General features: G+C 40.3%; 2 protein-coding genes across 2 annotated transcripts in view; one reads left to right on the top strand and one right to left on the bottom strand.

Moving 5' to 3' along the window:
* BCL2L13 (BCL2 like 13) overlaps positions 1–148 on the bottom strand; it is a 36,106-nt gene extending 35,958 nt beyond the window's left edge. The window contains exon 1 of the mRNA XM_088141274.1: positions 1–148. The gene's annotated coding sequence lies outside the window, so the exon portion shown is untranslated.
* A 2,526-nt stretch (positions 149–2,674) lies between these two features.
* On the top strand, positions 2,675–15,019 carry ATP6V1E1 (ATPase H+ transporting V1 subunit E1). Its single transcript, XM_007437990.4, has 9 exons — positions 2,675–2,845; positions 6,266–6,331; positions 6,996–7,105; positions 7,843–7,909; positions 9,739–9,828; positions 10,431–10,499; positions 11,347–11,441; positions 13,783–13,870; positions 14,394–15,019. Exons 1-9 carry the CDS (start codon positions 2,813–2,815, stop codon positions 14,454–14,456), a joined length of 681 nt encoding a protein of 226 aa, XP_007438052.1. The 5' UTR covers positions 2,675–2,812; the 3' UTR covers positions 14,457–15,019.
* The last annotated feature ends 965 nt before the right edge of the window (positions 15,020–15,984 follow it).

The following is a 15,984-nucleotide window of genomic DNA, read 5'->3' as shown; positions in this document are numbered from 1 at the left end:
CTGAGTCTCGCGAGGATAAGACTTAAAAAAAAAAAAAAGGAAGAGGTCACAGCGAGGGAGGGCGCGCGATGCTCCCTCGAAAGTGACCCTCGCCGCCTGTCGGTGCTGCGCGCGCAACAGCAACCTTTCCTACTGCCCCCCCCCCGCCTTCCCCGTCACTCTTCCAGAAAAGCAGCTGCCGCGGCCGCCATGCTAGGCGAGGGCAGAAGAAGGCGTTTGAAGGCGGCGGGCGCGCACGAGGGTCCCATGACGTCACCTGTCACGTCGCGGAGGAGGTGACTAAGCAGATTCACGCCGCGTTTTCGGCCGAGCGAGAGCTTTTTCTTCTCTGGCGATTAACGGGGTTAAACGTCCGGACGTAGAGATAGGAAGAGCAGAGTAGTACGGTGTGGGGATGACATGGCTTTTTTTTTTTTTCTCTCACTAGTCGTAGCGGGCCAGCTTCATACTTAGACGATTTGTTTGTTCGTTTATTTCAGAGTTTTTGCAACTGGTTCCGGTCTATAGACTTCGGGTTGTGGAGAACAGGGTGCAAACGCAGTATAGAAGCTAAAGGAAAAAAAAACACATAGATTAATACCACCCCCACTCCTATTCCCCCAGATGATCCTGGTTACGAGCACAGTGGGATCGTTCTAAGTCAGTTTCTCAACCTTGGCAACTTTAAGATGCGTGGACTTCAACTCCCAGAATTCCCCAGCCAGCATGGCTGGCTGGGGAATCCTGGGAGTTGAAGTCCATGCATTTTAAGGTTGCCAAGGTTGAGAAACACTGTTGTAAGCTTTCCAAATGCTGAAAGAGAAAGGTGTGAGAAGGCAGGGAGAAGTGAGGGCCTCAAACGAACCATGTTTGCTAGGGGAGAGCGCTGTGCACCATGGGGCAGCCTTGGGGGGGCGGCAGGAGGGAGGATGGGCAGAAGGCACACTCGCACCAGAGTGGAGAGGGACGGCAGGAGGGAGGAAAGACTGCAGGCAAGAGGCACGTTCGCACCAGAGTGAAGAGAAACGGCAGGGGACGGCTGTCGGGTCAAGTGGGGATTGGAATGTGTATTGCGCTGATTGGATTCGGAAAGTGGAATGTCTGCGGTTTTGCGGTTAATTAGCGGCGCTCCGGGGCAGTAAAAAAGGTGAGATTGTGAGCCAAGCCCTCGCAGGAGGGGGAGGACAGATAGGGGGTATAAAAACCTGTCAGACCTTGCTTCGGGGTTCCTCCATTGCTGCGGGAGGGACCCACCTTTGCAAACGTGCCCAATAAAAACTTCTGTCTACTGGATAACCGAACCCGTGTCTGTCGTTTTCTGACAAAGGCTACTCGGACCTCTGGAGGCGAGGCATCTCCAGGCCCAAGGGCTGCCTTCTGGGCCATTGCCCCCTTGATTGTCCCGTCCATAATCTACCCAACCCTCGGCTGTTTGGAGGACGTGCCGTTTCTGGGCTGTCCCCAGAGGCTGCCCCAACCAGAGCACGTTAGCCATCCATCCCAGGAGTGACCGAAGCCTTCTGGTCCAGGATGGGCCATAAGTGGTGCGCCAGCCAAAGCTGGGCAAAGCCACCCACGGTCACCACCTCAACATGCAGCTGAAGCCGTAGCTGCAAGGACCCCCAGGTCACCAACTCCTTCTCCCATTCAGAGTAACTACCAGGGCTGAAGCTCTAGCTGTTTATCAACAAAAGACAACTTGGGCTTGGAGGGATTCAGCCTAAGCTTATTTCACCCCATCTGGACCCTGACTGACTCCAGACACGGGTTCAGGCTTTCCCTAGTATCCCTGGGTCCAGCCTTGGGTGACGCTGGACTCACAACTGCCTTTGTTTCTGTCATGCAGACATTAAGGAGCAAAGGATGGGTTTATAGGCTGTCCTTGCATGACACACTCAACGGCCAACTACCCAACCACATTCTAGCCTAGCACGTGATGTGAACCCAACCTACATGGGTGGTTTACTTCAGTGTGTTGTGTGAAGTTGGAAAACTGGGCAGGGTTCATTAAGGGGAAGCATAACCTGCAGAGGCATTCTTAGAATAGCTTTCCCCATTTTGGTGGATTTTATAACATAAATACTGGGTCTATAATCTGAGAGGATGCAGACCTCTACCTCCGAGGGAACGCCTCCCCATTTGGCTCTGCCTAACTTTTCTTCCACTGTGTTAAAAACTGGAGAGCTAAAAACTGCCTCGTTTGTCTTTCTTCTGTTTTCCTTCTCCTAACAAATCTGCACATCTTGCAAGGGAGTAATTTTAATGGATTTTATATTTTAAAAAGCGAGGGCCGGCAGTTTTTAGAAGAATCCGTTCCTCAACCAAATTAACACAGCCTTTAACAGCTTCTCTCCTTAGATTTTTTTTTTTCTTAACCACGTTGCTTGACAATATGGGGAGTTCTTGGGAAACTCGGCAGTCGGCAATGGTTTTGCGAATCCGTCTGCACCACTGTGGCCTAATTCAATCTTGTTAACAAAAAGAAAATTGGACTGGAAAATTGGCTTATCCAATATGAATCCGGAAATTCCCCACCGAGACGTAAAGCGCGCCGCTCTTCCTTATTATAAGTTTGAAGTCCCGAAGTAAAGCCCGGAAAGGCGGCCCTGCCCGCGTTGATGGCGTCACCGAGCCTCTTGCCTCCCATTGGTGTAACGCGAGGGAATAAGGGGCGGGGCCTCGGTGACGCGAAATGTCAGCTGCGGCAGCTGCTGAGACTGACCCGAACCGGATCTGATTGGGTCTATTCTCTGCAGCTTGCCCGGCAGCCCGGCTCGAGCGGACGCCTCTCCTTCTGCCCGCGGGGCCTGCGTTTCCCTTGCCCGCGTTCATCATGGCGCTGAGCGATGCCGAAGTTCAGAAGCAGGTACGGCGGAGCGGGGACGGTCTCGGGAGCAGCCTTCGAGCGCCTTCCTCCCCTCAGGATGGGTGGACTGCAGCGTGGACGGCGGTAGTTGCAGTCCGCGCCCCATTTCGAGGCGGCTGGGCTCGGCAGACAGGGCCCTGGAGCCCCTCTGGCGTGGGTTGCGGGCAGGAGGAGCGGAGGGTCAGTCGGGGCTGCCCGTTAGTCAAGCGCAGTTGCTGCCCACTGAGCCCCACCGGGAAGGGGCGTCGGTCCGCAGCCCGGCTGAAGGGAGATCTGGCCCGTCTGTGGCTTGAGGAGAGAACAATAAGTCTTCCGGTGCAAGCTCTGCAAAAGGAGAAGGAAAACTGTATTTTATACGCGCTACATTTGGAAGCGGGCAAAGTAGTTCTGAGTCTCCTTGGGCTTCAGCCCCTGGGAGTGGCCTCTGAATAAAAAGGCACAGCATTTAATGCATCCTATTTGTCCAATAGTTTTGGTTATATTTACGCAGAAATCAATCTCTCTTGTGACTTGGGTTGGTATTTATTCGGAAGTGATGCTGAATTTAAGCATTTATTCCCAAATGTGCACAATTTTTTTTTTTTAATTTGGGGACTCTTAAGTACAAATGCTTTTGTCTGTATTGTCACAAGATTTATTTTTTTGAAACTGGTATCTGTCGGTGAGATATAGATTGAGAAGAAAATATTGCAATACTAGATTTTTCAGCACCTGTCAGTGCAATATCACATTGTTTAATTCTGCGAATTAATGTAGTGGGGCTACTATTTCTCTGGTTCCCTTCAAATACCCCTGTTAGTTCTGGTAGCTTTTGACACACATGGAAAGTGGCTGCATTTTATTGCCATGATGGTGAGTATAGCAGGGTGATACTGAAGGGTACTCCAATATAAGTGACCTTGAATTTATGCCCTTGGAGTGTGAATAGCTATTTTGCAGCAAAAATCCCCAAGAATGTCTGTTGGGAAGGGTGAGGAGAATAGATAGAGTGTCAACAACTACTTCAATTCAGTCCTGATTAATTTATCTGATTTTACATTCAGAATTGTCAATATTCTATGTGCTATGAAGGTCTTATTGAAGGCTAGAATGAAGTTTTGAGGTGAGGGAAGATGGAAATAGAGATGTTCCTGAATGGCTCAATGTGACTTAGATTATATATAAATCTTGAAAGTTGCAGGAAACGTATAAGGTAAAGATAGGTTTTAGGAAAGGTTATGCTTTAATTAGAAGGGGACTCACCTGAACTCCAGTAGCAGTTGATTTCCCAGTAAAGAATCCACCATGAGGAAAACAAATTAGAATTGATGATTGATATCATATGAGTTTGTCTTGGAATCTGCAAAAGATGTGCTGTTGTCCTGATACCACAGGGAGAACTGTACAGAGCTAGCTGACCCTCCAGGTAACTTGGACCTAAACTGTGCAATGTTTTGTACACCAAAATGGGCACCTAGAACTGGAAAGCAACTGGCAACCAGTACAGTTGTTTGTACATAAAGGTGATATGCACTTCCAAAAGATGTACCTCACCTGTATGGGTTTTTGGGCAATTTTGGACCATCTCCAAGAACCATCCCATATGGAATACATTTCAATAATCCAATCTTGAGATTAAGAGGTTTCAGAGTCACGTATATGATACATTCTTGTAATGTTATATTTGGATTTGATGCTGAGCTGTAAAATGTTTTAAATTATGGTTTGGCTTTGTATAGAGGATAATTTATGGGGTTGCTGTATAAGAATGTTTGATCAATACATGAAACTAGAAATGACTGAAATAAAGCTTGTCCTAAGAATTTACTAGGAGAGACAAGCAGACCTAAAGTGGAAAAGGGTAATGAAGGATTCTCATATCATGGAAAGGAAGTTCTGAAAAAGCAAATGATTAATGCTCACATTCATGAGAAAATAGGAAGTTCTGCCTCCACTGAAGATTTGAGGGAGGAATAACCTTATGAAATTCTGGCAATATTTTTTAATTGGTCCTATTGAAGCATTGTCTGATACCAATTTTTATCATTAATAAAGTGCCTATTGGTTAAACATTAAATAACAGCATGTATGTCACTTCATGACATACTGAAAGATCTGGGGTGGGGGGAATAGTACAAAAGAGGAGAGTACTTGAAAATTCAGGCCTTAAGATAATTGCTAACTATTATTAAAACATATTGAAAAAAAGATGGCTTTTACTTAATATGGAATTTTGTGGGATCTGCAAGAATATCACTTCTAAATTCATACTGGCAGATTTTTTAAAATTGTAATTTCCCTGCAGGAGCCTTAGTATGGTGGAATTTTACATGATACAGTACTGTATGTGTGGTTTGGTTGTCCTTTAAAGCTTATCTTGTTGACTGTAAATAATACCCTTTGGGGTAAAACCACCCTGAGCTAGGTTTGAGTTGGAATATTTTGCTGGATGTTGCAGTGAGCCAGCTGATACTAGTAAAGCAGTGTTCCCTTGCAGCCCACGAGCTGTGTGTACTTGGTTTACAAGAATGTCTTCTTCCTTATAATTGTTGATGATATTTACTCTTATTGAGAGTTTTCTTAACCTGCACATGGAAGATTCTATCAAAGATTTTGTCAGGTCAGGCTGTTTATTCATCTAGTAATCTAGTCCTTTGAAAGCAAAACGATATGACACATGGAAATCTTTTGTGTCCATATTAGCCACAAACCATCCAGGACAGAAATACTAACTTAGCACTGAAATCAATGGGAATTTAAGTATACCGAATTAGGCAATTTAATCATTATTTGCTTGTAACTTTTACAACAGGGTAGGTATTCTCTGTTCCAAAAGCAGAGCACAATCCAATTTGTGATGTACCAAACCAATGTAATTCACCAACGTTGTGTGGCTGTATATTTATGGTTTAGTAAATGCCACCTAGAATTGTGTCGCAGGCCACGGCATGTAATCGTGAGCAGCATTCATCTTTATGGCCCTGTTGCTGGTAAGTAGAAGCAGGCTGATAACTACAGCAAGTATTTCCTGCTTGAGGGCTTCTGGTCTGTGGAAACTGATGAGCAGTCATGAATCTGTTAAGTTGCAAGGTTACATTACAGGATAAATTTGGTTTCCCCTGTTGTTTTCTTCTTTTCCTATAAAGTGTTGAACTGTCTGCCATCTGGAGTAGTAATCCTAGCTTCTAAAACTGCAAGGAATACAGGGCTGTAATGCAGTTTCAGTTCTAAAGCTTATGTGAACAATAAATATCTGTAATTACAGAGTAGTTTTCTTTTGTACTTGGAATGTATCTGGTTACATAACAATTTGGTGTTGGAGTCGTTTTTCTGTTTTCATTATTTAAAAAAAAAATACTAGTTACCAACTGAGAAATTCTGTAATGTTCAGGGACAAACTATATCTGCTAGTTTCCATGGAAAATATTATTTTTGTTACAGATTAAACAGATGATGGCTTTCATTGAGCAAGAAGCCAATGAAAAGGCAGAAGAAATAGATGCTAAGGTAAATGAAAAGCATTTGGATTTTTCCTGTATGTAAAATTCCATAGAGAGCCTGTGTGGCTTTTTCCAATACCTAAAACTCAATTGTGCCCAGCCAAGTTGTGATTATTAATTTTCCTTTTGTACCACAAAATTCTTTATGTGGCTAATATGTGCTTAAAGCTATATTGTACCTCAAAATAAGTGAAGGATATTTGTTTTAAAAACCATCATTTTGCTCTATTCTATATATTTTACTCAGATTAACCTCACCAAGTATTTACTCCAAACTAAATATGCCTGAACTATGCATGAAATTGCAACTTAATTGATTACTTAGTCTTTTTTGAAGAGATAACTTAATTGTTATATACCAATAATGGTAACAATTTGAGGTCAGCATTTTTTTAAACCATGAAAGTGTGTGATGCTGCTGACTTCATATGAGCTAAACAAAGTTGTTGGTATGGACTTCTGGTCACATCTATCTTAGTACATATGCCTACTGTAAAAATTACTCTTATTAGGGTTTAGTTTATTGGGAACTGATTTCAGTTGCTGGCAAAATATTCATTCTTAATGAGTATTAATTATTATTGCATTTTTTCAGGATTCTAGTCAAGACTTTAGGCTCTTCAACTACCTAAATCCCTGGGGTTTGCTTGAATTTATCTGTTTCTTTGTAGGCTGAAGAAGAATTCAACATTGAGAAAGGTCGTCTTGTTCAGACACAAAGATTGAAGATCATGGAGTACTATGAAAAGAAGGAAAAACAAATAGAACAGCAAAAGAAAATGTATGTAATGGAAGGTATCCAGGCTTATTTTAGGCTGTGAAAAAAAACTAGCTATGAGTTTAAACTGATCAGTGAAAGCATGGTGCACTCAACTGCATGCAAAGATTTTTTTTATTGCTGCCTTTATTTCCAACATTTACTGGTTTATACCAAGATATTTTTCTGCTTAAGCCATTTTTAAAATTGATGAATATGTAGCCTGTGATGTAGAAAATAATTGTTACTGATGTAAATGCTTCTTAAGAGACTATCTGGATATCACTGTCTGGTTTGTATAAACAGAATGTTGTTATTTAGACTTTATGGCTGAAGTTGATAGGTTGGAGACTGAGTCTTTCTCACAATAGAAAATTGTGAGTTTTTTCATTGCAAAAACAGTAATATTTCAGCATACAATTTAGGTTTGCAAAAAAATTTTATTTCTACTTTTAATGTTATTTCAAGAAAGCGCAGTTTTCATCGGCAATATGCATTGTTGTTTAAACCAGAATGTTGAATGATCATTTGGGGGAATGAGTGGGAATTGAGTGCTTTCTAAAATAGAATAAAGAAGCAAGGTTTAAGAAGGTTAGCTCTGGTCATCATACTCACAAGAGGCCTACTAAACACAGGCTGTGCTGCTTGGGCATTGCTGGAGTTAGTCTGGCATGTGCTGATCGCAGTGCATAATTAGTGTCTGCTGCTTCACTATCTGAATCCTATTGTACTCAGTTTCATTTTTTCCATCTGGCTTGCAGTCAGATGTCCAACCTGATGAATCAGGCAAGACTGAAGGTTCTCAAAGCAAGAGATGATCTGATTGCAGTAAGTCTGTGCTTCTCTTTATAAGATTTTTTTTCACTATTTTTCTAAAAAATATACTCACACTTTACCCTCTTGTATTCTTCTAATATATATCTCAAGAAAATATTTGTAATACATGTTTTATGGTGGGGGCCAGATATGCTATAAATGTAGAATAGTGAAACTATTTCTGCATCACTGATTTTGTTTGTTGAAGAAGGGCAAAATATTAAATGGAGTGTCTTTTTCAGCCTATTATGAGCCAGATAATGGTGAACTTTTCCACAGTATAAGTATTTGATATTGCACAAAGGGGAAATAATAATAATAATAATAGGAAATATTAACTTTATTTACTGGAGAAGATACTCTTTATATAGGATATATTCTAGTTTTTGCTGAGGTTATGTGCCTGTGCTTAAATTGTACTACCTCAGGTCAGGATTTATATGCCTGGTTGCTCCTTCCCTCAAAACAATTCTCTGCAAATAGAAAACACTGCTTAATGCCTGTTGTCACTCAGGTGAAGACATAGTACAGTGGTACCTCGGGTTATGAACGCCTCTGTTAACAAACTTTTCGGGTTACGACCAGCTCCGGCCTCAAAAATTTACCTCGGTTTGCAAACTCCGCCTCGGGTTACGAACCGGATCCGCGGCCATTTTCCCTGCTGCCACGTGGTCACGGCTTCCTGTGGGCGAGATCGCGGTAGCAAGGAGACGTTCGGTGAGGCTTGTGGTGTGTTTTGTGGCGTTTTGGAAGGTTTTTGGTGTGCTTGTCAGCATGGCTCCAAAGAAAATCCAGAGCTTCGGGTTGCGACCAATTCGGGTTGCGACCAGAGTCACAGAACAGATTAAATTCGTAACCCGAGGTACCACTGTATTGTGCAAAAGTAGTTGTAATATCAGCACACCGAGTGTGACCTAATGAATTGTGTGTGTGTGGGGGGGTATATTAGGATGTGCTATGCAAGTTGAAGGAAGAAGGCTAAGAGCCCAGAATAATCTCAGACTGTGCTTTACTAGAGGCTTAGTCACATGCCTCTGATGCAGGCAGTACCCGGGCTTCCTCTTTTTGAGGTGTCTTAAGGTACACAGCATTACTTAGGGAAGTGGCTGTGTGTAGAAAAAACAACATAGCATTGAAATCATGGCATTTTAAACTATCAGTTGAGTTTTCTTTGTGAAATAGCAGCACAGAGGAGGAGTAAATAAGTCAGTCTTTTCTGGATAATATGCAATACAGTTCAAGAGATATCACAAATGTACAGGTAACATTCTAGAGTCATTAATGATTAGGAATTGATGTGACCCTTTCTGAAAAATGTCTTAGATGTCCTCTTCTACATTGGCTTATAAGTCTGTGGGTTAGCATTTTAAAGAACGTTAAATATGTGTCTCATTATAGGATGAGATTAATTCATCAAAAGATTCTTATGTATTATTGAAGAATCAAGAGGAAGTTTAGTAAGACCTGGAGTAGACTTCAGTGGTTGGAAATTAGTAAGACTGACCCTGCAAATGGTCAAGATTTAATCAGCTGTTTAAAAATGGAGTTTTTCTCATATGCGTGTTTATATGTATGCTTTTGTTTTCTTTTTTTGTATCTTTTTTTTTTGTTCTCTGTATAATACAGCAGTGAATAATATAAATTGAAATTGAATAAGTAACAGTTGACCTATGGTGGTGAGGTTTGTGCTTCTTCCATCCTAAATTCCATTGGTGCCATGGTCTCTGAAAGAAGCTGCATTCATTAAGCCGTTAATGAGGCATCAGTTGCAGTGAAACTGCTACTTAAGGGCAGAAGGAGAATAAGGTTTTCCTGACTTGATTTTTTTCCCCATAATATAGGACTTGCTGAGCGAAGCCAAGCAGAGACTGGCTAAAGTAGTGAAGGATACAGGCAGGTACCAAATCCTGCTGGATGGCTTAGTTCTACAGGTGATGAGGTCCTAAACTTATGCCAGTATCACTAGATGAAACTTGTACTGTTGTATCCTTTTGTCATTACTTAAGGTCTTAAATCCATACAAACAACTAATAGGCTAGGTTGTTAGCTGGGGTGATGGGATTTGTAGTTGAAAATATGAGACAGGAACCTCATTGGGAAAAGACTGCAGTAGTTTGCAGTATGTAAACTACAAGGTATAATTCATTTCTTGGACACTTGTAAAAATGCTCAAGGCTTGTTCTTGAGTCATTGATATTGGCACTAAAGGCCTTCTGTATTTAAAGGTTAAATCTGTGTTTGGCCAAATCAGATCTTTTACAGATTTAGCCCCCAACTCTGTTGCCAAGGGTGCAGGGCAAAGATTACACGGAGAGGGATATCTCTACCCAAGTTCTGTATTTGTTATTTGTATAGTGTTGCGTTGTCTTCTTCAGTGTGCTTCAATCTTGTATTTACTTTACTATGGTACTCTTTAATAATTTATATTTGTAAGATTGTAAGCTAAAATTTGTAAGACACATTACTGTGGTTTACGTTTTAAGCTGTATTGAGCTTTTCAGGGAAAATATAAATTCTGTTCTCTTTCATAAAGGGATTGTATCAGTTACTTGAGCCTAGAATGACTGTCCGTTGCAGGAAACAGGATCTTCCCTTAGTAAAGGTAAGAGTTATATGAATAAATTGGACAAAACAGAAATGAAATAGCATTTGACAGACAAAATCCTTATAGCCCCATTGCAAAAGTCACGGAATTCCATATGCTATTGTTTCTAATTTTTGTTAAAAGAACTTGGTGGTGGTCTTGGGGTGATTCTCAGGCTTGATTGGAGCAGCAGCACAGGTTGTATTGTTCCAGTCTCTTTGTATTCATCATACTTGAACTCATCCTCCAATTACTGCTTATTCTGCTAATGAAAACATACCAATAGTTACACAATTCTGGTTCTCTTGGTCCCTATAGATGTATTGTACATCTGGCTCACATTGGGGCCTCATCAAGAGAGTGTGTGTGTGTATGCTTTATCTGCAGTGTGAACAGATCTTGAATAGCATGTGAAAAACTGAATTAGATAATCTAATTTTAGATTAGATCAGTTCTATCTCTCACTGGCAATGGCACTCAGAGATGTTTCTCCAGCATTAGATGCCTGTGTTGTTTTACTGGAAATATTGACCAGTGATTCTAGGCCTGCAAGGAATGATGCAAAGTAGATGTTCTTCTGCCAACCTATAAATGAATATTATTCTTATATCCCAATCCTTCTGAGAGATCAATGAATGGCTGCTATCAAACTTTGAAGCTTCTGTTGTCTGTTCACCGGAATACATAAATGTAAAGTAAACAGTTTCTAGCTGTTGAAGTTGGAGCATGTGGAGTGTCTGTTGAATTGATTGTAGTATAGCTTTAGATAAATTAAGGAAATCAATTATAATATACTTTTAAGGACTGGAATAGAATCGAATAAATAATTTTATTTATTTGTATATATGTATGAATCCCATTTCAGAATGCAGTCCAGAAGAGTATTCCAATGTACAAAACTGCCACCAAAAAAGATGTTGAAGTTCAAATTGATCAGGACACATTTCTTCCAGAAGACATGTAAGAAAGATTCATATCTGGGGAAAATAGGTTGCTGGAACTATATAATTTAGTCATGGTCATTGTTTTAGATAGGGTTTGCATAAGGTAAATGGACTTGGGATTTTCTCACATCAAATGAATTTGCACTGTCCTGTACTTGATAGCATAGATTGGACAAATGATGTTGTATGTTATTTGCATCCACCTAGAAAATAATAATAGCTTTTAGCCTTTATTGCTGTCAGTAAACCAATTCTGGTGGTATTTTATATAGACGTGTCATTAACATTTTGACCATTAGCTTCCACTGGTGAGACTACAATCTGAACACAAGAAAGAATCAAGGGTGGAGATAAGTATGTCTTCAACTGATGTGTGGAAAGTGTCTGTTGCTCTAAATCTTTATGGAGGCTTTTCAATGATTTGGCCATTACCTTATTTTTTATGGAGTCCTTGGTGCTCTCTGAGCTTGGTTGTTTGTTTGCAGGCATTTCATTATCCAACTAGGTAACATCATCAGTGCTAGTAAGTGTGGGATTTACTCCCTGTTTATATATAGTAGCTTGCCCTGCCAGTGTTGGTGGGGGTGGGGTTTTCTCCTTGGTAGTTCCTTGAACAGGGTATTGTTTTCTGCTTGACTGTTTGGTGTTAATCCCTGCTTATCTGTCCTGGCTGTTACAGTCCTTATACTGCATGTTGTAGATCAGATACAGAGTCATACAATACTGTACGTTGTACATCAGATACAGAGTCATCTACAACACAGAGTGTAAGGACTATAACAGCCACTACGTAGGGCAGACAGGCAGAAGACTAGCAGAGCACATCCATGAACACCAGCTAGCAGTCTGAAGACACAATGAAAACTCCTTAATCTCACAACACATGGACAGACTCAATCATAGTTTCAACAGGGAAACTGTGAGCATCCTTAGACCAAGCTAAATCCAAATGCTAGGGAATTCCTGGCATTCAGACAAATCAGCCATCAATAGACACATAGAGATAAACCACATTTACACACCATTCCAAAGAGATGATAAAAAAGCTAAGAAGGAAACAAAAAGACCAGAACACATCCAGTAGCCTACACCCAGATAAGCAGGGATTAATGCCAGACAAACAAACAAGCAGAAAACAATACCCTAATTAAGGAAGTACCAAGGAGAAAACCATGCCCCCACCAACACTGGCAGGGCAAGCTACTGTATATAAACAGGGAGCAAACCCCACACTCACTTGCCCTGATGATGTTACCTTGCCAGGTCATGAAACATCTGCAAGCAAACAACCAAATTCAGAGAGCACGAAGGACTCCACAGTTTAACCCTGAGCTACATATATTCTCTTCTGTTGGAATTTTGTTTTTTGAAATATGTCTGTAATATGATAAAACTTAACTAAATGAAGAGTCTGTTCTCTTCGAAATCTCACTGCATTTTTTGTAAGCATTTAAATCAGTGTTTTTCAAACTTGGCAACTTTAAGATGTGTGGACTTCAGCTCCCAGAATTCCCCAGCCAGCTGGGGAAATTTTGAATTCCTCAGTCAGCTGATTAAAATGTAATCAGCATGTGGTAAATATTTACTCAGCATTTTCAGCTTTGAATAAAATGATTATGAATCAGTATGCTATCACTGTATTGTTTCATGCAAATCCTAAAAAAGCAATGAATCATTGCTAGCTCTTTTGTCAGAAATAGTTCTTTCTCACCCTGTTATTGGTTTCAGACCACTTAGATATTTATGGACAGATTGGCAAGTTGTTACTAGGAGGCAATGTTAAATTTATTATGGAGTCTGATCTACTCTAGCCAAAATATGAAGAGTATAATAGCTTCTAAAACTATAAACATTGGACAAATAGCTCTAGAAAAATATTGTCTCATTTTTTAAAAGAGCCTTAGAAGATGATCCATATCCAGTGTAATCATATAGCATAAAATTATGGAACAGCATCCCCTGGAAATCCAGTTGGCCCCAACTTCCTTGGCCTTTCATTTAGGTTGGGAGGTTAAAACAGCTCTGTGGGTAGATTTGTTTGTTCTGGTCTTTATAGATTGAAACAGAATGATTTTTAAACCCTGGGCATACTATTTTGGATTAGTGGTTTGGAGGCTTACTTTTGTATTTTAGGCTGTTGTTTCTTTTTTTATTTTGGTTTTAATCTTCTGTGTACTGCCCAGAGTCACCACTGTGAGATGGGGAGCTACATAAATTGTTAAATAAATACATAGGGATAAGACAATTTTAATCCCTTTCAAATGTTTTGGATTTCAACTTCTAGCCATCATAGTGAATGACAAAGAATTGTGGGAGTGGTTTTAGCATGTTCATTAGCATGTATTTTTCTCTTTTAGAGCTGGAGGTGTTGAAATTTATAACAGTGACAATAAAATTAAGGTTTCCAATACACTGGAAAGTCGTCTGGATCTCATTGCTCAGCAGGTAAGCCTTTCTTTTCCCGCATCCCTTTAATACGAATGAAGCATTTTCCATTTAACTCTTCTTCTCTAATGAAGATATACAATCACTCATTCAGTTCCTAGGTCAGCACATGGCATTGCTATGAGGCATCATGGTAACTTGAACCGTGGGTCTACAGGTCCATTACTACCATTAGTAAACAACCATGGCACTAAGAAAAGCTCTCTGGGGGCTACTTGGCTTAGAAACCCTCCTCAGTCTTGGATCTTAACCTATGTTCTTCTCTTATGTAAGCTCTTTGCCCAACATGTAGTGATTTCTAGAAAGATTGAGAGATCTGAGGCTCTCAGCTCAGCTATGGTTTCCACTGTCAGCAATTCTCAGTATTCAGAAGTAGAAGAGCATTCAATATGAAGAGATCTTATTGCCATCTTTTTATGTATGTCCTTTAATGTACTTATGACTGAATGACTGTTTAAGCATGTTCCAGGAATTTGTTGGATCATCAAGGCATACTCAGATTTTCTTTTTCTCCCCTCAACAGATGATGCCAGAGATCCGAACAGCACTTTTTGGTGCCAACAGTAACAGAAAGTTCATGGACTAAATTCCTTGGAATGCCGATGGAATTCTCTTCCACTGATGTGCTGAGGGGAAATGCTGGAGCATTTCCAGTAAAACAACGTCCCTCCCCTTAAAATGTACTTAGTGCTTTATTGTGTGGTTCTGCATATGTTTTTCAGTTAAATTATTATTTTTTGCATACTTGCTGTGCTTAGTCTTTCTGAGAGAAAGGCAGGAAGAACTTTTTCCAGAAAGCAGTGGCACTGGATCCAAAAATTAAGGCATTTGCACTCTTTGATCTAGACCAATGAGAGAAATTATTTGGAGCTCGGTTATCATTCTCCAGTGTGGTTATTTCCCTCAAAGCATGACACGAATCTGTGCTGCTTATCCATTTTCTTCCTTTCAAAAACATACATTTCTTCTGCCAGTGACTGCGAACTCCCAACTTCCCCAATCTGGTGCTCCCCAGGCTGGGAAAAGCAAGTCATGTTAACTTGGCTAGTCCCAGTCTTTTGTTCTGTATATGTGACTGAAACTATATATATATATGTGTGTACACACCCTCATCGTGTATGAGTTTATTAAAATGAAAAGCATGCAAAATTGTGCTTGGTTTTTTGTTGTAGCAGGTGACAGAGGGTTAAGTCCATGTGTAGTTTATGAAAATAAATGCACGGCATCTACAGTTTCAGTCAGATATGAAAATTTGAAGAATAATAACCATATTTTACAAACTTTAACAGTGCTCAGACTAAATGCTGAAATACTAGATAGAAAGGTGAGAGATGGCTATAGACCAAGTATACTGTAATCCTCTTATCTCAGGATGACTGTGTTCTGCCAGAACCAATGAGAAGACAAGACCAGGTTAAATATATTGTGCAAACCAGGTGATAATGTGAGCTATAGTATTGGGTTAAATTTATCAATCTTAAATGGAGCCATAATGGGGGATTATTGCAGTGAATATACATATTGGGCAGGGACACCTATCAATAGACTGGGGCTATTTCTCAAAATTTGCTGTAATTCTTGGACAGAATTAAGATTGATTCCTGTTCAGGTAATAAAAGACCACTGTCTTCCAAGTTCCTTCCAATGAAGCAAAATTGAACTGAAAGTGGGAGTTAGAGCCTTACCCCTGAGGTGGACTAGGACAATAAATGCTTCCCAGAAGGAGAACTTATAACCAATCAACTGCAAATATGCTGACTTATTTTGAGACATCATACAGAGTGTCCAAATGTTATTAAGTGCAATTGAGAAAGTAAGAAACCAAAAACATATTAAGGCCAAAAAAGATTTAGTGTGCCTTTTTGGAACCTTTGGCCTGCTCAATTCAAGGAGCTGAAGGAAAGTTTGATAGTGCTGAACACACTGATACAAACTGATATTTTATACTTAATAAATATTAAAGCTACCTCCCAAATCTTACAGACATAACAGTTCTCAGGTTATACAATTAATTGGAATTAATCTAATGTTTTTCTATAGAATATAATATGGAATTTTGTAAAGTTTGGGTCTTACATATTAGAATTCCTTGAAATTTAATTTTATGAGTCTGA

Source organism: Python bivittatus, unplaced genomic scaffold (assembly GCF_059951505.1).
Source record: "Python bivittatus isolate LINGU-HERP-01145 unplaced genomic scaffold, Pbiv_v1 ctg000330_np1212, whole genome shotgun sequence".
Taxonomy (NCBI): Eukaryota; Metazoa; Chordata; class Lepidosauria; order Squamata; family Pythonidae; genus Python; species Python bivittatus.
The sequence above is the reverse complement of the archived record's forward strand: the minus strand, read 5'-3'. Positions and strand labels throughout refer to the sequence as shown.